We start from the raw sequence: 26,691 nt of genomic DNA on the forward strand, positions 1-26,691 counted from the left end.
TAGGATCTATCTTGCAAAAGAACGGATAATTAGATGGAGACCTCAACCATAGAATACAAGCTGGATGGATGAGGTGGAAGAGTGTATCCGGTGTGTTGTGTGACTGCCGTATGCCACTGAATCTCAAGGAATTTTTTTTTATGATGACAATAAGGCCGGCGATACTGTATGGCACATAATGTTGGGCGGTGAAGCATTAACATGTACATAAAATGGGTGTAGTGGAGATGAGAATGCTTTGTTGGATGTGTGGGCATACGAGAAATGATAAGATTAGGAATGAGGATATCCGAGGTAAAGTAGGAGTAGCCGAAATTGAAGGAAAGATGAGAGAAAACCGGTTACGGTGGTTTGGACATGTGCAAATAAGGCCTACTGACGCTCCGGTTCGAAGATGTGACTATGGGACAGAGGTTCAGGGCCGAAGGGGTAGAGCAAGACCTAGGAAAACTTTGGAAGAGACCTTAAGAAATGACTTAGAGTACTTGGATCTAACGGAGGACATGATACAGAACCGAGCGCAATGGCGTTCTAGGATTCATATAGCCGACCCCACTTAGTGGGAAAAGGCTTTGTTGTTGTTGTATTAGATTTCATCAAATTAGATCTTAACTGTTAGATTCAATGAATTTATAAATATAAAAATAAATTAAAAAGTATACATATATGATGGTCTAGCTCCACTAACTTAGGGGGAATCCAAGGCTAAATTTGGCCCATAAATGAGTTTTGAGTTTTAACTCATATTTGCCCTAAGGGTTGGTGCAAAGTTGGAATAAGTTTAGAACCTAAAATTTGAGTTTTACTCTAAAGGTTGGAGTAGGTCTAAGAGAAATCGGTAAAATTTCTAGCTCTCTTAAAAGCAACCAACTGAAATAGCTTTGCTTCCAAAAACTAATATGTACATGCTCAAAATTACATGCTCAAAATACTCAACTTAAGTACGCTTTAATAATACTAGTATTCGAATACAAGAACGACAACATACTGATAATATTTTAAAGGTGACATTATTGACACTCTAAAATATTCATTAAGCATTTCAAATTTTCTACGTTTAGAAATAAAAATACACTTAGGCCCAATTTGAGATTGCTGTGTTTTTTTTTTTTTAAAACTGCTTCTGCTATGCTTTAAGAATAATCAGCTGTAAAATAAAGCAGATGAGCATTTGGTTAATTGTATTTTAAAAGTGTTGTGAATAAGAAAAACAATATAAAAGCGTTTGGTAAATTTTAAAGTAAAAGTAATATAATTGTATACAATGACAGAATGGACATAGCAGTATGAGTGGGGAGACAATAGTGGCGAGGACAATGGTGGTGGAGGTGGTGGTTACAGTGGTGGCGATGGTAGCAGCAATGGTGGAGGTATGGTGGTGGTGTTAATAGTGGGATATGGTGGTTGGGGTGCACATGTAACAATGGTACTAGGGGAGGTGGTAGCGCCAATGGTGGCAACTGTGGTTGTGGTTATAGTGTAGGTATGGTGGTGTGCGAACAGTGGGATGTGGTAGTTGAGGTGTAGAGGTAACACTCGTGGTATGGCTGGTGGCAGCGGTGGTGGTTGTGGTGGCAATGGTGGCGGTTGCGATTATGATGGTGGCAGTGGTGGTGGTAGCAATGATGGTGGTGATACTGGTGGTAGTGCCGGTTGGTGGTTGTGGTTGCAATGGTGGCGGTTACGGTTATGGTTGTGGTGGTGGCAACAACGGTGATGGTAGTAGCATTGATGGTGTAAGGTTAGTGTTTATGGTGGTACGTCGTGGCAGTCACTTTATTCTATAAAGGATAAAATTTGTGTGGAAGGCAGATAATGTCATTTTTAAAAATTAATGAAAGTATTTCAACAATTGAAAATATTTATTAAAGATTCAACTCTGCTTTAGCAGGTTTTAAAATTGCTAGCAAAACGAAATTGTTTGTCCCACGTGCTAGAGAAGCACCAAAAGAAGATAAAACGATGCATAACAGAATGTGAAGGAATATGTCTGCGAGAGTTCGATTCTAAGATGGTATAACAGATGATATATGGTAATACCTCAAACTCGAAATGTACATATATAATACCGCGGAGACCTATAAGGGACTCCATTGACTCTTCCTTGATCCGCCATAAACACGCAACCAACAAAGGCCAACTTGGGTGAAACATTATAGCTTAAAGCTCGGCACTTGCAGTACCTATATAACATTCAAGCCGCAGATATTCACTAGTAATCTGAATGACGAAATCAGAACAGTTTTCCACAACCTGTATGGAACTATGGATTCATGTCACCGATCTCCAATCATTAGTGGCTCGATGGCAGACGGAAGGAACCCCCAGCATAAAGCATTTGGTAAACCGGTCGTACTCTAATTGTCAAAATTACACTCAAGATGAAGCCTAGTCCACAGGCGATGGCTAAAACTATAAATGTGAGCCCAAAGCAAGCAGAACCTACGCATGTAGACCCTCCTTGCTTGGCAGCTTCAGCATCATACACATCACCAGCAAGAAGAACGGAGAAAAGTACTGCACCGATAGGATTCCCAAGTCCCATGAAGCTGTAAATTACGGCAAAATTTTTCAAGCCGAAAAGTTCGGAGGCTGTTGGAACCATCAATGAATACTGAGCCCCATAGCAGATACCAAACAGAGCAGTTGCAACATAGAGAGTACCACTGATAGCTAGAGCATATAAAACAAACGATATGAGCATAACTACATGCGCACATGCCATCCACACTGTGCGAGGAACTGTTTTCGTCCTGCAATGGCAAAATGTTATACCAAATTAGTATTATGCCCTTAAAGAAGCAAAAGAATGACTCGTCCATTAAAAACAGAGAGTGGAATGTGATCATATATTCTCAAACAGAATAAGGTCTGTATATAGTTTACGAGTATAAGAATCTAGGTCACAATCTCAAAAGTATATTGGAACAGTTTGACACAAAAGTAAGATGTTCAAGAAACTCTGATATAACATTGCAATCTGCTAACCCTACAATAGAGGGAAGAAAAAGGTGAATGTAAACGCATTAAAGAATAACAACAATTTCCAAGTTTGAAAGATTTATCCATCAAAAAGAAGATTAAAGGTTAAAAGAAACACAAGTCAACAAAGCAAGCTAGCAAGATACTTTAGAAGATCGTCGAAACTTAAAATCAGGGCCAGTGGAAAAACAGGACTTGTTATTGCCGAAGTGGTGTCAGTTATACCTGAAGTTAAAAAGCCAGGCTTGTACAGAAATTTGTATAACTTAAAAAGAGAAAAAAAATGTTTCAGAAACAGTTAAACAGAAGTTAGTCAGAAATGACCTGAGAAAGTGTTCAGAAACAGCACCAGAACCCAGACGACCCACAAAATTGCAAAAGCTGAAGAGAGACAACAGTATTGTCGTATCACTAGCGCCTAATGCAATCCCAATCTGGCTCAAATTATTGAGTACTGTTATTCCAGAACCGACCCCAAGAAAATATAGAAACCAAAGAAGCCAGAAATCAGCCTTTATAAAAGCTTCTTGAAACTTAAAATCCTCTCCCCTCTTAGGTCTCCTTTTCTTCTTCACTGCCCCTTCCCCAATTGCAATAAGTGTTTCGATATCTGAAGCATACTCAGCCTCAAGAAAACTGCCAAGATGTGTAGCTGATGAGGATGGTGTCAACAAAGGATCTGTTTGGGTCGCGCCCTCTTCTGGAGCAAGACGGTCTGAAGATTCAGCTCGTGCCCTTGAAGGAAATAGTGTCATTTTCACAGGAATTGCGAGGGGAGCAAGTAGAAGAATAACCATTATAGCAACCAAAATGTAGGAAATAGCATCGCTAAGAGATACCAACTGCTGTACTATTGTGACAGTGATAAGATAAATAGCTAGCAAAACACTGACAGCTATGGTGAAGAGAAAATGGACATGCTCCGAAGAATCTTCTCCAGAAGCTGGAGTACATGGCCGGATAAAGTACATCAAGGCTAAACACAAAACTGGAATCCCAAGAGCAAGAAACAACAATAGATTCAAAGCTGAATCCTGAAGCACCGTACTGTATAATACTGTATAAACAGCAGCACTAAGCCCGATATAACCTTTGAGAATGCCAGCCACAGTGCCTCTGCTGAGAGGGAAGTTCCTCATGTTGGTTACAAGCACAGCTGTGCCAAACCAAGCGTTGCTATTTGCCGCAATGAAAAGTGTGATCCATAACTGCAATAGAAATAAAAGATAGATATTAGATGTCCTAATGCGAAAACTAAAACATATATTTAACTAGCTTATTTCTGAAAATTTCCTTCTGTAAGATTTTTACTTTTTTTCAGCATAATTCAACATCAACATAAGGATAAAAGGGGGACGGGGTTGCGTAATGCATAAAGACAATAATAGAATTTGACATAATAATAGAATTTGACATATGGGTAATGCCTTTTGTATTAAAAGGCAATACATTCCATAGTATGACTTTACTTCAGAAGACAACATTTAAGTAACCCCTAACAGCTTGAGACAACAATGCACGAAGAAGCAAAGTGGTGAAGTAATTATTTCAACAAATTAACAGAAAGTAGATGAAAGCAGGCCTGAAAAAGAAAAGGCCCACGTAAATCAATTCCAACACACACACGAGGAAAACAAAATGCTTATTGCTACAAGAACATAACACCTGTACAATGAAGTACAATGCAGTCAATAGGAGATGAATCAATTTCAACTAAAAAAGAAGTTGAAAACACATGTGGATCAATTGTATCTAATCAATCTGTTCTCGGAAAAAACATTTCTCTACGTACAATCTTCATGCAGGATGTTAATTGTGCGGCTTCAGATTTAATCACACAAGAAAGCTCCAGAAAGAGAGGACAAGAATACTATGGAGATTATAGTTTGCCTTAAGTGAGACTTGAAAAAGTCCAAGATCTGAGATACTACTAACAGTTTAGAAAATGAGCCTGCTTGTGAGTAATCAGCACTTATACAACTTTACAACTTCCAAAAATTTGAAATTTCAATCAGTTAAACATAATGTCTTGAGCTCAGTTAGGAATTTTTTTGTTATTAAAGTGGACTGGAGGTTCCTCATCTATCTACATTTTTAATCACTTTCCATCTCTAAGTTGTCTTTGCTTGAATTTATAAATGATACATGTTAAGTAAAACCACTGTAAACCTGTTCATACCTAGACCATGCACAGAACTAATAGACACATATGAGATACAAAAATGGCTCAACTTGGTACCTGAACTCTCATCTTTAAGGTTTTCAATCCTTGAGAGTAATGAGCAAAGTTCTGTTAAAAATGTGAAAGTGGGAAAGACAACAGTTCCAAGGAACACTACGATAAAGAATTTCTTGGTAAGGAGAGGAAGCTGCAATGACATTCGATAGGTTTTCAGCATTTAACGTTAATGATGGGTTTTGTTTGCACTTATACTGCTTAGCTCCTTAAAATGCATCGAAAAAACAGACTTGCTATTTTTTATCACTGATTTAAAGAACTTCTTTTAATTCTCGGATACAATTGGTAAATAAGAGTTACTAGTTCAACGGAAATGGAATATCAAAATGATCTACTGTAACTTCGCATGTGTCCTAAGAATCTAGATAAACGAAGAGAAACATAGATAAATTGGAAGAAAGTAAAGGTACCAAATTTGAGAAGTAACACCAATCAAGCAATCATCTCCAAAATCTTATTAAGGACAACCGAGATCGTAGTGTCAGACAAACCCGGATCAAACATATTATGCCTATAATTTACACTCAAAATACATTAAATTTCAGACGAACAAATCTTCCAATTAGAATTTCAGAAGAAACCACTTTTAGAATTCAACCCATCCAACACTTTCAAAATTCAACTCGAGTTGAAATTCCCCCTCTCCATGATTAGAGTGGTTTAGACTATCGCTGGTATTAAAAGAACAATTAACCCATCAAACAACAAGCTGCCTAAGTGAAAGTTTCAACTTTTGGAGTTAAACAATCAATTTCAAAATTCAAATCATTCAAAACAAAGAAATGGAGATATACAATGAAGTGGGCAACTCACCGCCACAAAAGGGAAGCTGCCAATCGTTCCGCTGACAACGAGCCAGATAACGCCATAGCCCAAGAAACAGAGCACACAACCAACCAAAAGCACAGCCCACGGAGGAAACTTGTTGCAGGCGATCCCAGGGAGGAAACCCAAACTCTCTCCAACGTCACTGGCCACTCCGAGAATGGTGAGCTGCTGCTGACTCAAACCCAGCACCGATTTCAGCAGCGGGGAATAGAGCGGGAAGTTGTAGGAGTTTCCGGAAGCAATTTGGACCCAAACCGCCGCTCCCAACCCCACCCACGGCGGCCGGCTTCCTGCTTTCAGACTTGGGCTCGGCATCTTCTGATCGCTAATACAGTGGGATCAGAGAGAAAGGAAGGGCAATAGAAATGTGGGAAAATACGCCGTTGCCGCGTGTGATTGGAAGAGGTTGAGAGAGAGCTGACAGCGCGACCATACTCCCAACTTGGAGTTTAATGGAGTGGCAGAAATCACGTAGGGTTTCGGGAAACGAGTGTCAAAGATGACGGGGACAGGACCATAGACCAGAGGGCAGGTGGCGGACGGCGGGGCTGCCCTTTATGTTCCCATTGAAGACTAAATTATTGTAGTTTGCATTTTCTTCACGTCATATACTTTGTCCTGCATGTTGTGCCCTTTGTGGTGAATCAGCTATACGCCTACGATATGACATAAAATATCGGTATTTGGCTTGGATCGATTACACACTTAATGCAATTGTGTTTATTGTGTCGGATTATCTCGAATTAAATTAAAACTATCTTAGAATATACTAAATTAAAATTGATTTAATAAAATATTAGGTATAATGTCGGATTAAAAAGCAAGATAATAATAAAAATTCTTTTTTTTTTAATTTTATATTTTTTTTATAAGAATAAACTGTTTAATATTCAAGTCTTTCCACTGTAGAGTTTGATCCTTAGAATATTATCTTGAGATTATTCTTAAAGGGGAATGCTATCTACACAATTTTTTTACTTTTCACACATCATTATTAATTTATATCATTTGATATTTTTTAATTCAATCGATCTGAGGATCGTAAATTAAGAGGGTATGTATGAAATAAAAAAAAGGTGTGTGGGTAGCACACCCATTCTTAAATACTTGTTGCTGTATCATGATAATAGTAGTGCTATGTACCTAATATTTTCCTCTTGGATGATTGTTATAGGAGGAAATATGCATGCAAAAATTACAGAGATTTTTCTATGTACCTAGATTATGAAATGATACACTATGTATCACTATATAAGTGAGATGAGATACCTGTGTTAAAAAAATTAATTTAAAAAAAATAGACAAAATTCTACTTATATAATAAAATGTGATGTATTATTCTGAGCAATACCTGTGTTAAAAAAATTAATTTAAAAAAAATAGACAAAATTCTACTTATATAATAAAATGTGATGTATTATTCTGAGCATAATGAAAATTTTCTCCGATAATTGATAGTCTAACCGAATCTTGTCGACTTTTGGATTCATCTTCCATCTTAGTGCAAATTGCTGTCATACTTCTACTTTCAATAAAGAATATCAAATCAATTTGAATTGTGTTGCTTTGCCCTCAGATTTGGAATATTTTCTGAATAGAAAAATGGTCTTTTTTCTTTAAAAAATATGTGAAGGAGAGAAAGAACTCATCTATTACCTTTTTTTCTTTTTGAACAAAACTCATCTATTTCTTTTAGCATAAAAGTATTTTTTTTTATTAATCATCATGCCCTAACACATATATTAAATAATAACTTGTATAGAAATTGGGTGGGCTATATAAGCAAAAGCCCATCCTAAACATCAAAAGCCCATCCTAAACATGTGGGTAGCTCGGTCGTGTATAAACTCTCAAGTAAACACAATGCTAAATGTGTACAAATAAGAGTTGGAAAAACCTAACCTTGAGATCGAGTCTAGCATTTGATATTATGTTTTCCCAAAAAAGAAAAAAGTAATTGATATTACTTAAGACAAGATTTCGCCTCACGTACATCAAAGTTTGAATAACAAATGTCTCCCATATACAATGATATTTTGCTTTGTAACAATAGCACTCCAATCCATAATCCATAAAACGGTGAACCAAATAGCATTTGAACTTTCTCAATGGACACCATTCTAAATATTCAAGGTATGTTTGGGCGAAGAACTTTCAAATTCCAATAGATTTAGGCATAGGATAAAGAAATGGATAACCCAAAGTTAGACATTAGAGATTAGAAATATGATAAATTTTAGCCAAGTGAGCAGTTTTGTGTACAGTACGGGCAAAGGTACCATTTTTAGACCAATAAGAGAATTTTTTTTATGCAGACATGGGAAGTATCTAACTTAATATGCAGTGTTGGGCTTTTGCTCAATGAGAATTCTAAGGGTGTGTTTACCAATTGGGATTGGAATCAAGAGAAACGGAATTGCACATTTCCCAATCCATTCCGACGTTTACTAGCAATTAGGGAATCAGAATTTCTGTAGGGACCACCCATATCAGGAATTCAATTCCAGAATTGCCTGGAATTGGATTACCTCTATAGAGGCAGTATTTGAGTTCCGGGTAGAACACTCCATTAGGAATCAAAATTTTGTACCCAAAATACCCATGTATACTCCTAAAACACCTCTACTTTCTTAAAAACCATAACTTTTCATTTGGGCAAACCAAAACACCATATTTCTATCTTCCCCAAAAAGCCAAACGATCAAAGTTTCGTGCTGTTTCCTGAAAACCAAGCCCCTCTGCATTCACAGCACCCAACAAAAACAAGAAGAAAAAGAAGAAGAAGACGATGACGATGATGAAGAAGAAGAGAAAGCCCACGTAGCTACAGTGACGCGAGAAAATGCAGAGCCTTTGTGTTTTCTCTCTCCTCTGACTCTTTCTCTCACTTTCTCTCTCTTCTGTGTGTGGAGAGCAGAATATGGAACAACGATGATGTAGAGAACCCGTGGCTTCTAGAAAGCTGTTGGGAGACTTATTTCAGTGTAAAAAAATGCACCAATATTTTCCAATGGTGCCAGCCAACCAATATTTTCCAACGGGAATTGATAATATTTTAATAAAACCATATATACATATACATATTTATATGTGTGTGTGTGTGTGTGTGTACACTTGTACAGACTATTAAGATCTTTTATTACTTGTACTAATTCATATATAAGCCTAAAAATTGGCTTTTTTAGCCAAAACAGAATCTAACATTGACATAATTTCTTACTTATTGACAATGAAAATAAATAGAGTTTGTCCACCATAATTCATTTTGGTCCATTTGTGAAAAATGTCAATATCGTCGGTAAGTTTTCATGTGAACGACTATGTTACCACCTTTTAAAGGGTATTTTTGTCAAATCAATCCCTCCACTTAATGAGGATATTGACAAATTTTTCACTAAATGACCAAAATAATTTACTGTGAACAAACTCAATGACCATTTCTATCGATTAGGGACCAAAATGAGAAGCTACACCAATCCTAGAGATCATTTTAGCTAAAAAACCAAACAAAATTTTCATCAAAAAATTGATTAACTAACTCGCTTTATTTGCTCGGTCCTTGTCATTTCAAGTGGCTTGTTAAAAGAACATGCATGATGAAAATTTGAGAAATGAAACCATTAATTGGATATATAGCCATAACCTCATGCCTCGTTAAACCCTAACTTCATAACACCCATTCCACCCTATCATAGGCCAACTGAGATCCAACTTGAGAGCCAAAATCCCTTCCATTACTATCCGCTTATTGTGCAAGAAATGCCCAATCTTAACTGCCACCAATGTGTAATGAGATATCAACCTACCCGGCATAAAATCACTATGGTGGGACGATATAATGGAAGGAAAAATAAGCTTTAGGTGATTCGCCAACCCGGCCCTTTGCATCAATTTTATACAAACATCGCACAAACTAATGGTCGGAGTTACGTCATATCCGGGAAGGTTGATGGAAGACAGATATTTCTGGCGGTGGCAGACCAAAAATTCGTCGTCTGACAGATCTTCAAAGTCGAAGAAATACTTGAAGAAGTCTTCGGTCGAGTGAGTAAGAATGGGGCGCGAGGCCAATTGAAGACCCATTGCTTCAGAAGAGTTAAAGTTTAGGATCTTTGGCCTCAACATGGAAAAATAGACATGCAGCCAGAGTTGAAAGACCTAGAGTGGGTCGTTCTGGTGGGGATCGATTTTCCCAACAGAGGCCTTGGCTAAGCACTGAGTGAGGTTGGCGATGATGGTCGGGCTGAGGGCTAAGACATGGCCACTGACATATTTTCGGCTAAACACTTGTTTGACTTGGTACAAATGATGAATTTCTTGTACCAGTAAAACAAGAAGGCCTCGTGCTCTCCTTTCTTGAGATCCTCATCCTCTAAGCCAACAAAGTTGTTGATTAAGGTGTTGTAGTTGAATTTTTTTGTGCAATTTGTGCACATCTTCTTTTAACGCCTCTGAATCGTTCTTTGTTAAAACTTAGACGACACGCTCGTCGAAGACTGTTTTCAAATCTAGGTCAAATTGATACCGAGACAGAGTGGTATTAATATGGAGGCCAGAAGAAAAAGTGCTGAGTATGGCTGTGATATCCAGCACGGTTGGACCAATGGGGCCAAAAGGAAGAACCATAGTATTGGGGGCCGAACACCAGAAGCTTAGGGTGGCCATCAGGAGCTCTTGGTCCATGTTGATTTCAAGGGTCGAAAGTTTGATGGCGTCAAAGATGCCGAGAGTTTTCCATTCATTGCCAAAGTATGGCTCTATTCGGGTGACCCAAGCAGCCCAGGTCGTGGGGGTCAAGGGCCAAGCCCCTTAGGGTTTGGTCAATTCCCACTTCGATCAATCATACCCTTGGAATAAGGGTTTTAGGCAGTGGGCTTTCAGCATTTCAGTGATCATTTTTGGGATGTCGTCCTTAAATAGTGGTCCTAGAATCTGGTGGGAAGTGCTTGAATCACCCTCAAATCGGAGGGTTTTGATAGCATTCCGATCGATGAAGTCTTGGCATTTGTTACATTCCTCGGTGAGCTTGGTAATGAAAGTATTGGAGGCCATTGATGAAGGTTTGGAGGTTTTTTTGGGTTTCGAAGTTTGGTTTATTTTTCTGGGTTGAGAGCAAAATGGCAAGAATTGATGAAAGTTGAAAGCGTGAAAGGTCAAATGAATATAGGCATAGTATTTATAGGCAATTGGGGGAGAAGATCAACGGTTTAGGTTTAAGAGATGAAAGGCAAATCCCACCAAAGAATTTCATAATCATAACAGATCTTTTGAAATCCAAGTGAAGAGGCCGAAAAACACGCAAATTAAGGTTGCACGATTGTGTGTAACGGCATTGCAATAGAAAGAAGAAAAAGAAGGCAGAGCCAAAAACCAGAGGGGGCATTGGAGGGAGAATGAAAACCATCGTCCCTTCTTATTTTCCCTTCTTTTTCTGCTGTGGTGCGGGCATCAAATTTTATTTTTTAAGTTTGTTCTTGATGTAGCCTATAGGAGGACTGGATGAGAATGTGAAATTAAAGATGGCAATTAATTATTAATTAAGGAGAGAGAATTAACGAAGCAGAAATGGTAAGTTTTAATTTTTAATTCATTCAATTGTTTTTTTTTTTCATAAAAGATTTAATTAAATGCATAGGTAATCCTTAATCATCTAAATGACCTATTAACTAGAACTGAGCATTTAAAAAAGGGAACTTTAACGAAAAACTCCTGGTACTGTTCACTTTAATGAAAAACTACATTTTTACACTAAAAAGTCAATCCTGATACTATTCACTTTACCCTTTATTTTGTCTTTATCGTTACAACTAAAAGTCAAGCCCTTTTTATTAGTTTTCCTTTAAAAAAAAAAAACTGACTGAACCGGCCCAATTGCACCGACAATGTGGTTTGGTTTAGTTTTTTTTTTTTTTTTAATTTTTTTTTAACTTCTAGTGGTTCAACCGAACCACACCGATATTAATCAGTATGATAAGCGGTTTCTAGAATTCTCAGCCAACGGTTAACTAAACAGACTCGTATGTTTAAGAGTCCATTTCCTTTTCATTTGCTCGCACTCAACTCACAAACTGATAACCTGTGCCCATCGTCCTAGCGTTGTTCTCGCCTTCTCGTCAGTTGATCGACATCCTTCTTTGTTTAACATGTATCTAGCAGAGAGCACACACTTTGTGACAGCCCGTCCTGAATTATTTTATCGATAGTGTGAAATGTCTATTTTACCCTTGGACGTTGAGATGTGTTGTGTGTGACATGTTTTTGGAAGTGGACCAATATGTTAAGTTCCTAAGTTTTTGGACTCAATTAGAAGTTAGACTTTTGTTGGTTTTGGTTGGTGACAAGCTGGACCACACCCTCACACACATACACCACTCACGTGTACCCTCTCTCGGATTTTCTTACCATTTCCGTACAACCTATAAGGACAACCCTCAAAACCCTTTCAAACATCACAGATCGAGGTCATGAGTGGTGTTTTTGGACTCATTGCAAGCTTAGGAGTTGAATGGTGGTGGTGGTTGGACTTGAATCCTTTGAAAACCCAAGAAGACAGAAATCCCAGATTTGAGCACTGTTTATGCAATCGTGATCGTGGCCGTTTCTTCGAGTTTTAAGGTTCTAGGGAGCTTTAGGACATCTTCACGAAGCTCTGGGAAGAAAGTTGGAGTGTTTTGGACGTCGAGAAGCTTAGTTTGATGAGTTTCAATTTTGGCCGGATTATCGAGGTTTCTCCAAAGAGATTTCGTGGATTTTAAGGCTTAAAATTGGTATGTTTTTGTTCTACTCGTTGTAAGCTTCATTTTGGTACAAATTTCATGAATTTTGGTTGAGAAATGAAGAAGATATTGAAGTTCTAAGATTTTTTCAGTTTCCGGTGATCGCAGTGGCACTGGCACCGGACTCCAGCGAACCAAGGAAGAAGGAGGAGAATATTGACGGAATATTCTAACGCTGTCAGGTAATTCTAACGGTATATGCTGTTTTTAACGGAATATTCCCTAACGCCGTTAGGATATCCGTTTGGTGTGCCAGGCACGTGCATGCGTGTGAGCCGCACGCCTGGTCATGCCTTGGTCGGCTCGTGAGGGCGCGTGGGTGCTTGAAATTTTTTTCTAAAACTATAGGGATGTTCCTGAGGTTGAGTAGGGCATGGTGGTATATTCAAATACCTCATTTGAGCAATGTATGAGAAGTTATTTCCTAGTTTTGTGTTTGTGCTTTAAATAACGTTTATTTAGTTATTCCGCATATAGGTGAGACCTATCCGGAGGATGAGCGCCATTAATCGAGACTCGGGGGCTACGACCCTTCGACATACCAGTGAGTGGGCTTTTGATTTTTCGTATATACCTATATACTTGAGATTTTTCCCAGAAATTGAAATTGAATGATTTTATGTTTTGGAATGCCATGCAAAGTATTTGCCTATTTTTATTTATGCATTAGTAGTTGCATATATTTATGATTGGTGCTACGGTTGCACAGGTAAGTGCCATGTAAGTTCATAAATTAAAGATATGAGATTGCTTTAGTTATGCGAGATAAGATGTGATGTATTGAGAGCTCATAAACCTACACCCCAATGTTAGTGCTCCCACCCAGAGTTAGGGCACAGTCCTTTACGTGATGTTCACCGCCTGCACCATATGCTCACATTGGATCCAAGTTAGGTGCACAAGCTTGTCGTACAGACCACTTTAGGTGGTTCGACTCGTAGGTGATCCGCGATCATTCGCACAACCTTCACATGATCGTAGCACTAGAGCATATTTATTTTACACCTAGTCTTGTCGTACAGACCACTTTAGGTGGTTCTGACTCGTGTGCAGGATTTGGTATGATTAAGATTGGTTATGAGCCATAGACTCAGCCGTGCAAGTCACGTAGGTGGATTCAGCTGATATGATATCTCGCATCGATACATTTTAACTGGATTACTTACAGCATTTCATTGAGATACTTTGGCATGGTATATTTCTATGGATTTTCATCCTGAGCATGATTTCTGTTATAGCATATATTATTTTCTGGGAAACTATATAGGTTTTACGATAAGGGGTTAGCGCTTTTGATAAATGAAATGATTTTGAAAAACTTTGTTTTTGCCCACTCACACTTTCTGTTTTACACCCCTCCAGGTTTTAGGTAGAAATGCTTGGTGGCTCACGGGGATTTCAACGGTGGTTCCGACAGAACATCACAAATGTAGGATCACCTTTGGGTGTTGTATAATTAGTACTTGTCTAGTCGGACTGCACTTTGGCTATTTATGCTCTGATTGTGTATTTCACACTTAATCTGGCACTAACACCTTATCTTAGCTAGTACTTTTAGTAGTTTGGTTTTTATTCACTCGTATTTCTCCATATCATTATTGCTTCTGCACTGTGCACATGGTTACGTCACTCTCACGTGACGGCCAGCATGCCTCGATTTTGGTCGGGGTGTGTCACACTTTGTGTGTGTGAACAATTTCTTTTAATAAGTGCATATTTTTTTTCTTAATATTACATAATTACTGTTTTGTCATAGGAAAAATAGGTATATGATTGTCATTTTCTCAAAAAATGAGGGTAAAATAGGAAAAATAGGGATATGATTGTCATTTTGTCAAAAGGTACAAATTAAAGCCTTTTCAACCGTCCACCTCCTCCCACGTTCTCTTTAAGCGCAACCGCTTTAGTTCATTCAAACTATCCAAAAAACATCATGATTTCACTTACGTGTATGAAAAAATGATGGTGAGACAATTTCTCTTAATAAGTGCATATTTTTTTATCTTATGTAAATATTTTGATACAAAATTACTATTTTGCCCTTCATGTAAATATTGTGTATCAAAAGTGAGGGAAAAATAGAAAAAAGGGAAAAGTTCAAAAGATATAAAATTACTATTTTACCGTCCTCCTGTCAACATTGTGTATCAAAAATGAAAGCAAAATAACAAAAAAAAGGGGCAAAAAGTTGATAAGGCCTCCTCTTAATAGAATAGAAGAATAAATAATCAAGACTTCTACTTTTGGGTTTGATTTCATCTACTTTTTGGCTTTGGGTTTGATGTCATCTACTCATCTGCTTTTGTGATGGGATAAAACTTGGGTACTCTTTTGTCAGTATTCAATTTTTACTTACTTACTTATTAGGTCACCCAATAATTGTCTAACACCTATCTTTAAAACTCACACCCAAATCCTTGTTATCCTAATAACCAAACACCTATCTTCTTCATACTTTCCCTATGACAGCCGCTCCATCAATCCCATCCTCATCCTCCTACCTCTCTCCTCCGTCATAGCCCTTCCTCTGCAAATTTGACCAAACCAGTGCACCGACCAAGAGCAATTTTTACAGGTGCCATGAATTCGATTACTCAACGATTTCACAGGATACAATTAATCATTGGTTAGAAAGCATATGAAGGACGGTGGCTGGTGATGGTGGTGGGTGAGGATGGTTGTCGAATGTGCAAAGGACAACGAAGATGGTGACTCCCATCTCCATATGGGTCTTATTTTGTTCATGTTGAAAAGAATTCATTTTGTTTTTTTGCAATTATGATAAATTGCAGCCATGGTGGTGATTGGTGTAGGCGAAGGAAGATGAAGGAAAAAGGGTGAAAAAGTTACAGGGAAGAAGAAATGAGGTGTTTGGTTGTGTGTTTAAAGGTGTTTGGGTGGGTGTTTAAAAGAATTCTTAGAATACTTGTGTCCTCAATTTAGTGGACCACATAAGTAGGTTAGCATATTTGGTACTCTATGATGAGTATGTAAGTATTTTAATCTATATGCTTGCTACTTAGTACTACGGTCTAACGGTATTCATCTTCACTTGTAAGTAATAGGTTTTATATTCAATTTATTTTAAAGACGTATTTGAATCAATTATTATTGTGAGGCTAAGCTTACCCCCTACCTTTAAGGTACATTTTTTGCACCAGACTGATTTGTGAAGCGTTTAGTGCAGTATCGAACTAAGAAGTCGGATTGTAATATTATATTATTTAATTTATATTTGTTAAAATTTGATTATTAATTTAATCTATATCTATCAATATTTTATTATTTCTTTGTCATTTTCTATTTGTTCTAGACTCATCTTCTTCTCTGATCTCTATACCTCTATTTTTTTTTAAAATTGTTTTACCCTGCTCACTGTTTCCCTCCGCTCTTCCCTTTCCCTCTTTTTTTTTTACTCCACCTACTGTCTCTTCCTTCCCTTTTCTTTTTATGTCCTTTCACCTCTGTACCACTGTCCACTTTCCCTTCTCTCCCTTTGTATTCATGTTGCTTCGCCTCGAAGGAAGCGCTTGGCGCAGGAGCTGCGAGGTAGCAGAGGGATCTCAAATTGCAAAGATCGTTCTTGGATCCTAAGTTCTTCAAGCGGAGGCAGTTATCTCTATTTTCTGGGTCTAATTCCAGCTCAATCGACGAATATGGAGAACCTATTTCCACATATCGATTAAGTGTTCTTTCGTTAGTTCGTCGGGGAAGTCTGGGTTGTGGGTTCGTCGAGAAGTAAATAGGGGGGTGGGTTCACAGGACGATGGAGATCGGCAAAAATGCAGGATTTTGGTGACTGGGTTCGCGGGATGTTGGTGGTGGAGACGGGATTAGCAATCCTGTAGTTTTCGAGGGGCTTAGCTAAGATCAACTAGCGAAAGACTTAGTCGGCACGAGTCCAATTTAGTCTCATTAAACTCAATCCCTTCTCGAACCAAAAATGGACTGGTAATCCAATTCAGTCCATCGAATTCTAAAAAAAACCGAACAAACGTTTTCTTAATGTATATCATATCGATTGTTCAAAACAAAAAATCCATTTGTTTAATTTCTTTTTTCTTTTTAAGTGGACCCATTTGTTTTATTTTGTGATTGCTTTTACCTATTTGTTGCTTTTAAACCAGAGTGAATAACTGCATTCCCCCCACTTCCTTCCTCCTTGTTTGGTTTTATTTTACTAAATTGTTGGTTGAAATTGGAAAGGAGTTAGATGCAAGGTATCCGTGAAAAGGATTATGCATGTCTAGAGACGAAATGGGACATCCACAAATCGAGAACCGACCTAAATCGACCTGTCATTGTCTGTTAACTAACCTTGTTGATGTATAAAACCGAAAGGGTCTTGGAACAATATAAATCCGACCGTGAATCTGCAAGAAAGTAAAGAACACAAGATGTATCGTGGTTCACCCCAATGTTTGGGCTAAGTCCACATTGATATTGTACTTCTCTGTTTGTGAGAGGATTGTGAGGGTGAGAGCCTTTGCTCTGAATCTCAGAGTCTTCCCCATTGTGAGAGTGAAGAGTCCATTTTATAGAATAAGGGCTCCTCACTTATTACATATTTGCCCCTTCATTTACTACATAATTACATTTGAGTCCCCCGAGTATTTATACGAGATCTAAATACGGAGGCCTTAAGTATGGTACAAACAGTAGTCCCCTAAGTCTTCAGTCAAGAGAGTCTTTTGGCTGGAGACTTGAAATTCAGTCCATGTGTGGGCCGAAGTAACTAGATGTCGTTCTGAACTGATACTTGATATGAGGTGGTGCCCAATCTGAAATGATGCTTAACTAGAAGTAGCACATGTTGCGAGGCTGCTCTGCTTGTGGCTTATGTTGCCTTGGATGGCTCGACTTGTGGGGTTGAAGGTGAGGGAGTCATTTTTATAGAATAAGGGCTCGCTTCTCAATACAAAAAAGATGGGCTAGAGTTGGTGCTCATGGTGAGGTGGTTGCTCAGCAGGTGGCGATGCTCACTAATGATGGTGAAGGAGTCCCTTTTATAGAATAAGGGCTCGCTCCTCAAATACATAAATGATGGGCTAGAGTGGATGCTTGCGGCGAGGCGGTTGCCCGGCAGGTGGCGATGATCTTTAATGATGGTGAGGGAGTCCCTTTTATAGAATAAGAGCTCGCTCCTCAATACATGAATAATGGTTTAAGTCCCCCGAGTATTTTTCATGAGGCCTAGTTGCGGAAGCCCAATATATGGTACATAGTGTAGTCCCCCAAGTCTTCAGTCAATAGAGTCTATTGGCTGGAGACTTCAAATTGAATCCATGTATGGGCCAAAGTGGCGGTTGTTCGGAGGCGGTATTTGTATACCCTGTACTGAAGCTGTGTATGTAAAGCTTTGCAAGTGAAGCTTTGAAGATGGAGCTTTTGTAAATGAAGCTTTTGAAGTTGAAGCTCTGTAAATGAAGCTTTCGAAGCTGATTGACATGAGTGGTGCTCATGAATGTTTATGTTGATTGACATGAGTGATGCTCATGGATGTTGACATGAGTGATGCTCATGAATGCTGACATGAGTGATGGTCATGAATGTTTATGCATGATTGACATGAGTGATGGTCATGAATGTTTATTTATGATTGACATGAGTGATGCTCATGTATGTTTATGCATGAGTGATGCTCATGTATAATTTTGGAGTACTGGACGTATTTTTGATCACCTGGTTGGTGATAATAGCAGCAGGCTGCTGAATAATTTTGGAGTACTGGACGTATTTTTGATCACCTAGTGGGTGATAATAACGGCAGGCTGCCGAATAATTTTGGAGTATTGGACGTACTTTTGACCTAGTGGGTGATAATAGCGGCAGACTGCCGAATAATTTTGGAGTACTGAATGTACTTTTGATCACCTGGTTGGTGATAATAGCGGCAGGCTGTCGAATAATTTTTTGTAGTACTAGATGTACTTTTGATCACCTGGTTGGTGATAATAAAGGGTGAACCCTTAAGTGGAAGGATGGGGGTTGGAGTTTGAAGCCATAGGGCCTGGCTATTTTGGGCATATGGGCCTTCGCCCTCCACATAACATTCCAGCCCATTATTTTGGGCTTGCGGTGTTTATTTTTTATTTTTTATTACCCTCTGATGGGGTTATACAGATGTTTCCGAAAGATAAGAAAAATAAATGACATCATTTAAAGTAAGGAACCCTTATCCTTCTCCTGGGTCTTCCCATAGCTTTCTCAGAGAATGGGCAGGGAACATGCATTCCCTTTCATGATGAAAGTTTCATTGTTGGTGGACATCTTCTTTGGTGGTTGACAAAATGTTGATGCACTGATAATAAAGATAATAAAGTTAACTAGTAACTGGACGTACTTTCTATTGCTGGTTGCCCACTTGTATACAGCCTTATGCCAGAAATCTCATCACGTGTGATCAGACATAAAGTGACCTGTGAATGCCCATTTCAAGAATAATGGGTCCATTTTTCAAAACAATCTCCTTTGCAGATTTGCATGCCTGCTTACAGCAAACACATAGCTTTTCCATGTGGGTGGTCGACAAAAGCCATCCAGACTCATCATTTCCGATGGCGTCATCGACAGAAATGGTTTGAGCGTCATGCAAAAACCTGATCTGTAAAATTACAAATGGGTTGCGTGGCTTCAAACCCAGTTATCCAAATTCCTCGACTTCCCTACTACGTTAAACCCACTCTCCACTTCCCAAACCACCTCCGCCAATTTTTGACCATTTCTTACCAGCCTTATTCTATAAAAAATTTCACATGGGTTTTTGACGAGAGGCGAATGAGTGGTCTGATGGGCTTGCTCTGTTTCAGAAAGTACACCAAATTCAAGAACCGAAAATTCTCACTGTTTCTCCTTGGCCTGAGGAAACAAGGTTCAAACTTGTGGAGAAAGACATTTTCTCCGTTGACTCACTTCTTCTCTGCCGCATCTTCGAACTCAGACTTGATAGGGTCCTCATGACTCTGTCACTGACTCACTGAATCAACCTTCCCGAGTTGCCTTTGCACTCAAAGTTTGTTGCTTTCTGGATTTCCAGAGAAAGAGAGAGAGATATGAGTGATGGTATAGACGGAGCGACGTCGCGGAAGGAGCGTAGTCTTCCGAGTGAGATGGTGGTGGCATTACCCGCACCGATAATGATGGCGTCAACGTCGCCGTTGGTGGATCTGTAAATCTGAGAAGCAGGGACGCGGAGGCGGAGTTGACAATCGAGAGCGATGTGAGCTGGGGAGGAATGATCTCCGAGACGGAGAGGTACTTGATCGGCCTACTTGAGCGTGGCCGTCTTGATCTCGTTAGCCTTCTTGGACACTTCGGCGGTGAACTCGCGGGATGGCTAGACAGTTTTGAAAGCCTTCTTGGACGCCTCGGCGGCGTTGTCCAGGTAGTGAGTAGCGAAAACAATGGCATAGAGTTCTTGAGTCTTCCAAGAAATATCGGTGCACAATTTGATAGTGTGGATCTTGAGGAGCAAGATGAAGACACTGGGCAGGTGGGTCATGTGAGGGAAATTGAGAGAGAGAAAGATGAGCCGATGAGGTTTGTTGTTTTTGCCAGTTAGGATTGGGCTTGTGGGCCTGGGCACGATGACAAACCCGTTTGTCTATGGATCATTCTGCTGCTAGGGCCATGTACACGGAGTAGTTGATGGGAGGTTCTGGGTTCTTGCAGATTTCATGGTGGACAGTGGTGGTTGTGAGGGTTTCACGGTGTTGGGATGAAAATTTGAGAGAGAACCGACATAGCTTTTCGTGTCGTTTCCCATAGACGGCGCCAAATGTTAATGTACAAAACCAGAGGGGTCTTGGAACAACGTAAATCCAACCGTGAATCCGTAAGAAAGTAAAGAACACAAGATGTATTGTGATTCACCCCAATGTTTGGGCTACGTCCACACTGATATTGTATTTCTCTGTTTGTGAGAGGATTGTGAGGGTGAGAGCCTTTGCTCTGAATCTCAGAGCCTTCCCCATTGTGAGAGTGATGAGTCCCTTTTATAGAATAAGGGCTCCTCACTTATTACATATTTTCCCCTTCATTTATTACATAATTACATTTGAGTCTCTCGAGTATTTATACGAGATCTAAATACGGAGGCCCTAATTATGGTACAAACAAACTTGATTGATTTTATACCGGGTTGGTAGGTTTCAGTTTACAATTTTGGCCTAACCAACTGGGTTGGTTTGGTTTTAGCTTTGGCCCAAACATGATACAAACCGACCTCCACCCAGCCTTAATATTAATAAAATTTTCTATGTCAATAAAAATTGGGTGAAAAGAAAATTTAGTCTATTATTACAAAATAAATCATGGATAATAATCTAATCTTACACAAACTAAATTTTGTTTTTTTTTCCTATTCTTCACTAAGGGTGGGCGTGGGTTGGTTGGGATTGGTTTCGGCCAAAACCGAAATCAAACCAATCTAGTCGGTTGGGCTAAAATTGTAATCGAAACCAACCAAGCTGGGTCTAAAATTGATCAGGTCGGTTAAATGACAGTGGTAGGTTGGTTTGAGCCGAGCCAGTTCTCGGTTTGTATGAATACTAAAATACATAACAAAATTTTCTCCTAAAAACAACATAATGTAGCATCAATATAAGTGATTGCTCAAATGAAAGCACAAATGAAGCAACCCAATGAGAACACCAAAGCAGCAGTTGTTGCCTTCTCCAAATGGTCCCCCTGTTCTTCTTTAAAGGGGCTCTTAAACTAAACAAGTTTTGTTTCATGTAATGGAACATGGTAATTCGTAAATAACTAACCATTTATATTACTTCACGTATTAATTATGATTAAAAATATATATATATATGAGAATCGGTGCGGTTAACCCCCTCCCTAAGAGTTTTGAAAACCAATTGTAAACCGATTAAAATCGCTGTGGTTCGATTTAACCACAAAAAAAAAAAATCAAACCAAACCAAACCACCATGCTGGTGTGATTTGGGCTGTTCAGAATCAAAGAGGATAGGTCAAGGAGATGTTCAGGACAAAACCTGAGTGGATCCGCGGCAAAGTAGAGCCTCCGGTGGTATGGCGGCTTGTGCTGTGCTGTCATTTCGGATTCCTAACCAATTTCGGCACTAGTTAAAAAATGACCCAGATCTTGAATCAACTAGTAGATCATCAACACGGGGTCCCAATTCATTCGGCGACTGCAAAATCACCAAATGAATTGCCGAGCCCAGCCCTATTGTTTAAAAAATAAAAAAAAATAAAAACCCAGCCCTATTCTTTACCTACATGTAATGTGATGAAAAAGCATAACCCTTAGGCCATCTCCAACCGAAGGGTCCAGAGGGCCAGAGGGCCGAAACTAGCCCTAAAATCGTCTCCAACCGAGGGCTAGACCAGAGGGCTCAAGAATCTGGGAGGGCCCCATGGAATTTCAAAGGGCCAAAGGGCTGGCTATTTTTTTTTAATGTTTTGTTATTCCTGTTGGTTATAACCGCAAGAATACATGCTATTATTTAATATACTAAATAATGACATGTATTCCTGTTGGTTATAACCGACAGGATTTAAAAAAAAAAAATTCAAATGAAACGACTACTAGCCGTTACATTTGATTTGATTTTTTTTTACATTATTATTATTTTTTTATTTACATAAATTTTCATATAACTTCTATTTTTTCCTATAACTTCTATTTCACAAAATTTATTTCATATATTTTTTTTAAATTTCATTTTTTTTCCTATAACTTCTATTTCACAAAATTTGTTTCATATTTTTTTTTAAATTCCATTTTTTTTTCCTATAACTTCTATTTCACAAAATTTATTTCATATTTTTTTTTAAATTCCATTTTTTCTATAACTTCTATTTCACAAAATTTGTTTCATATATTTTTTTTTAAATTCTATTTTTTTCCTATAACTTCCTAAGTCATTATACAACATTAAATTAAATTAAGTAACATAAAACAACATTAAACAATATGAAACAACATTAAATAACATTAACCAACATAAAAATTATACAACATGAAACTTAAACAACAATTTTAAAAACATTTAAAACCATAAAACGTAAATGCCTACTCCATGCTTCTTTGGGCCCAAAGATGTGCAACAAGATCTTGTAGTAGGTACTTGTTTGTGGCACGAGAACGTATCATTCTATAGCGCCTCATGTACTCATCTATAGAGATACTACCAGTTCTTGGATTGAAAGGCAAATTAGGCTCATCATATATTTTTGCACGAGCCATTCTTGACCTATTTGGATCTTCTTGGTCGTCATCGGACTCTCCATCAATATACCCATCTCGCTTATCCTCCACTATCATATTGTGTAATATGATGCAAGACATCATGATGGAGTCCAAATTTTCTCGACTCCACCCTCTTGCCGGTTCGCTGATGATCTTCCACTGTGCTTGTAGAATACCAAAAGCTCTCTCAACATCTTTCCGATATGCCTCTTAGTGTAAGGTAAACAACTTTTCCGCGTCATTCCTAGGGTTTGGAATTGTTTGGACAAGTGTCGCCCATTTTGGGTAGATGCCATCTACCAAGTAATACCCCATATTGTATTGACGACCGTTGATGTAGTAGTCAAGTTGAGATGCTTTACATTCCGTCAAGTTATTGAAGAGGGGTGAACGCCCAAGAACTGTAATGTCATTTTGGGATCCAGGGACTCCAAAGAAAGCATGCCAGATCTATGTGTCATATGAGGCAACCGTCTTTAACACAACAGTTGGCTTTCTCGACCTTCCGCTACAGCCTCCTTGCCATCTGGTGGGACAGTTCTTCCAATTCCAATGCATGCAGTCTAATGACCCTATCATGCCTGGAAACCCATGGTCTTCAGCTTTGTGAAGGAGCCGATTCAGATCTTCTTGATTTGGCTCGCGGAGGTACTCATCTTTGTAAAGCTGAACAATCATGTCACAAAATTCTTGAAGAGTATCAAGGCATGAAGACTCAGACATACCATGGGTTTCATCCATCGAATCAGCTGGGGAGCCATAGGCCATCATTCAGAGTGCAACAGTAGCCTTTTGATGAAGTGAGAAACTAGGGCGGCCTGCTCTGTCCCGCTTCTGTCGAAAGTACGGATTGACCTGTTGGACATCACAAAGTAAACGCTCGAAGACATGACACCTCATCCGAAAGCGACGTCTGAAATCCTCTTCTGTGTACACCGAGTTGGGGTTGAAGTAGTTGTTCATCAGATTGTCAAGCGTCATCGCTCTGTTTCGTGGTTTGTAAGAGCGACCAGCAATAGAGCCACCCCATTGAGGTTGTTCCTCAGTTGGCTGACACACCATGGCCGCAGCCATGGCTGCTGCTATGTTTTGTTTATTGCGTCTTACTTGAACTTCTTCATCAGACTCCTCATCTTCTCGTCTCATTTACGCCAATTTTGCTTCTCTTTTGGAATTAGATGAGGACCCCTAGTTGGAATCTGAAGAGGATTCAAAGTTGGAATTCATTGCAAACTTGAATTGAAAGAGATTGAATTTAAATAGATTGAATTCAAAGTTGTGTGAATTATATCCCAATATCCACCCTATTTATAGCAAAAAAAAAATTCAAATCCAACATCTAGCTGACGTCACTTAACCATTGGATTTGAATTTAAGTTGTAGTTTTTAAATAATAAATTATGTTTGGCCCTATGGCCATCGGTTGGAGACGGTTTTTTGTGAAAGGGCTAAAACAAGCCCTCTAGCCCTCGGTTGGAGACAGAGGCAAATATGACATTGTATTGTTCATTAAAATATTAATATCTTGGAGAATCTTGGAGGGTCAGAGGGCTAAAATGAGCCCTCTGACCAACCATCGGTTGGAGATGACCTTAGTTCCTTTCATCTCCTAAATCTTTGTATTTTTGTATTTTGTATTTTTTATTTTTAACACACGTAGTGTGTACTTGTGATGGCTACACTCTATTGGTTTATTAAATAGACACGTGGCGAAATTTCGAAAGGAAACTAACGGTCAATCCAACAAGATCTAACGGTTAAACGATGACCACATCTTTAATATTATAAAAAATGATTTGCTTTCTCCTAAACCATTTCCTTCGCTCATCTTTTATTATACTTTATATTTTGTTTCAAAATAGAAAAAAAAAAATGTGAAAATTAAAAATAAATGTATGAATAAAAATCCAAATATCCACCCATCGCAAAACAAAGCCAAAACCCATGAGTTCATGACAAATCAAAGCTAATCAGCAAAAACCTTTCACTAATGAAATCAAATTTACAAATGAAATCCAAGAAAAAAAAAGAAGAATCTGATAAACCCCTAATCCGAAGAAAAATAAAAATATTTCTTCATCCAAGATTCTACAGTACCATGCGATCATCCTTTACAAAAAAAAAAAAAAAAAAAAAAAAAAAAAAACTGAGGAACGATTCCTGAGTCAACTCACCGGTTAGCTCGCTCCTATGTCCAAACTGCTCCATTAAACCCTAACTTCCCAGCATCAAAACAATCAATATACAAACAATATTCCAAGAACCATTCATGACTTAAACGTCGTCGGAGGAGGCTTTGAACACTACGGAGAGCCGGCTCGGCTTGGGCTGAAAATCGACCCGGCGGCGCTGGCTGTGCGACGACGGCCTGATCAGAGCCGACAAAGCCCTCTTCACCAAATCGCCTTCCACTCCTCCGATTCTCACCAGCGAATTTTTCATCGCCGACCTTCTGTAGTTCAGGCTGATACTCGAGTGATACGACGAACTTTGGCCGACACAATGCGATTGGTGAGCCGCGCCGCCACGTGGCGAGTTCTTGTGCAGGGCGCACCGGAACGAGCCAGGGTGCGTCGTAGGGGAACACAGACACGTTCTCTTGCCGGCGCCGCTGTTGCTGTTATTGTTCTTGCTGGTGGGTAACTGATTCTTCACGGAAATCAAACGGCCGGGAGAGCCAGGGCGGTTCGAGAATCGTAAGGACCACGAAGATGACTGCGGGGAAGGAGAGTGGGCGTACATGGAGATGCGCGTCGGGGAGGCGGAGCGCTCGAAGAACGTCGACGACCCAGAGGAGAAGCTCGAGGAGGTGGACGACGCGAAGCCCGATGACGAAGAGGAAAAGAACGGCTGCGATTTGCGATGCTTGTACATATCGGATCTTGTTCTGGACGACGAAGCGACGGCCATTGTCGCATAGTAGTTAGAGAAACAGATAAGACGGTTACTCTTTCTAGAGAGAGAGAGAGAGAGAGAGAGAGAGAGTATTGAGTGTTCGAATTTTCTGTGTTTCGAGAAAGCGCCGTTGGGTGGCAAATTATATAGGTAGTTGGAGATGGGGACTGGGTGATATGTAATTTTGGGATGTTTCGGAGGGTGATTTGGTATTGTAGATTTTTTACCGGGTGTTTGACGCGAGTTGGCGTTATTAACCGCCAATATATAAGTAAAGAGTAAATTGTACAAATGGTCCCTCAACTTTAATCAAATTGGAGCAATGGTCCCTCAACTAAAAATCCATTACCTTTGGTCCCTTAATTTATCAAAACGTGCAGCTATGGTCCCTCAACTAAAAATCCATTACCATTGGTCCCTGAACTTTAATTCAAGTGGAGAAATGGTCCTTTAACTTTAACCCAATTGTAACAATAGTCCTTTCAATATAACTCGTTTTGACAAATTTTTTGACATAGTTGACGAAAAGAACCATAATTATACACTTTGATGAGTTAAGGGACCCTAATTATATAAATGGTTATTCCAACATAGCTTATTTTGACAATATTTTGACAAAATTGATGAAAAGGACTATAGCTACACATTTTGATAAGTTGAGGGACCAATGGTAATGAATTTTTAGTTGAGGGACCATTGCTCCAATTTGATTAAAGTTGAGGGACCATTTGTACAATTTACTCTATAAG

General features: G+C 39.0%; 2 protein-coding genes across 2 annotated transcripts; both read right to left on the reverse strand.

The window, feature by feature from the left end:
• Positions 1-1,843: 1,843 nt before the first annotated feature.
• LOC126611332 (protein NUCLEAR FUSION DEFECTIVE 4) lies at positions 1,844-6,666 on the reverse strand. The gene is made up of 3 exons (XM_050279560.1): positions 6,035-6,666; positions 3,307-4,190; positions 1,844-2,753 (listed from the first exon to the last, which is right to left on the reverse strand). The coding sequence occupies exons 1-3, from the start codon at positions 6,362-6,364 to the stop codon at positions 2,294-2,296; spliced, it is 1,674 nt and encodes a 557-aa protein (XP_050135517.1). The 5' UTR covers positions 6,365-6,666; the 3' UTR covers positions 1,844-2,293.
• Positions 6,667-24,911: 18,245 nt separating this feature from the next.
• LOC126611338 (uncharacterized) lies at positions 24,912-26,054 on the reverse strand. The gene has a single exon (XM_050279568.1). The coding sequence runs from the start codon at positions 25,955-25,957 to the stop codon at positions 25,322-25,324; it is 636 nt and encodes a 211-aa protein (XP_050135525.1). The 5' UTR covers positions 25,958-26,054; the 3' UTR covers positions 24,912-25,321.
• Positions 26,055-26,691: the final 637 nt, after the last annotated feature.

The sequence above is a fragment of the Malus sylvestris genome, chromosome 17 (genome assembly GCF_916048215.2).
Source record: "Malus sylvestris chromosome 17, drMalSylv7.2, whole genome shotgun sequence".
In the NCBI taxonomy this organism is placed as follows: Eukaryota; Viridiplantae; Streptophyta; class Magnoliopsida; order Rosales; family Rosaceae; genus Malus; species Malus sylvestris.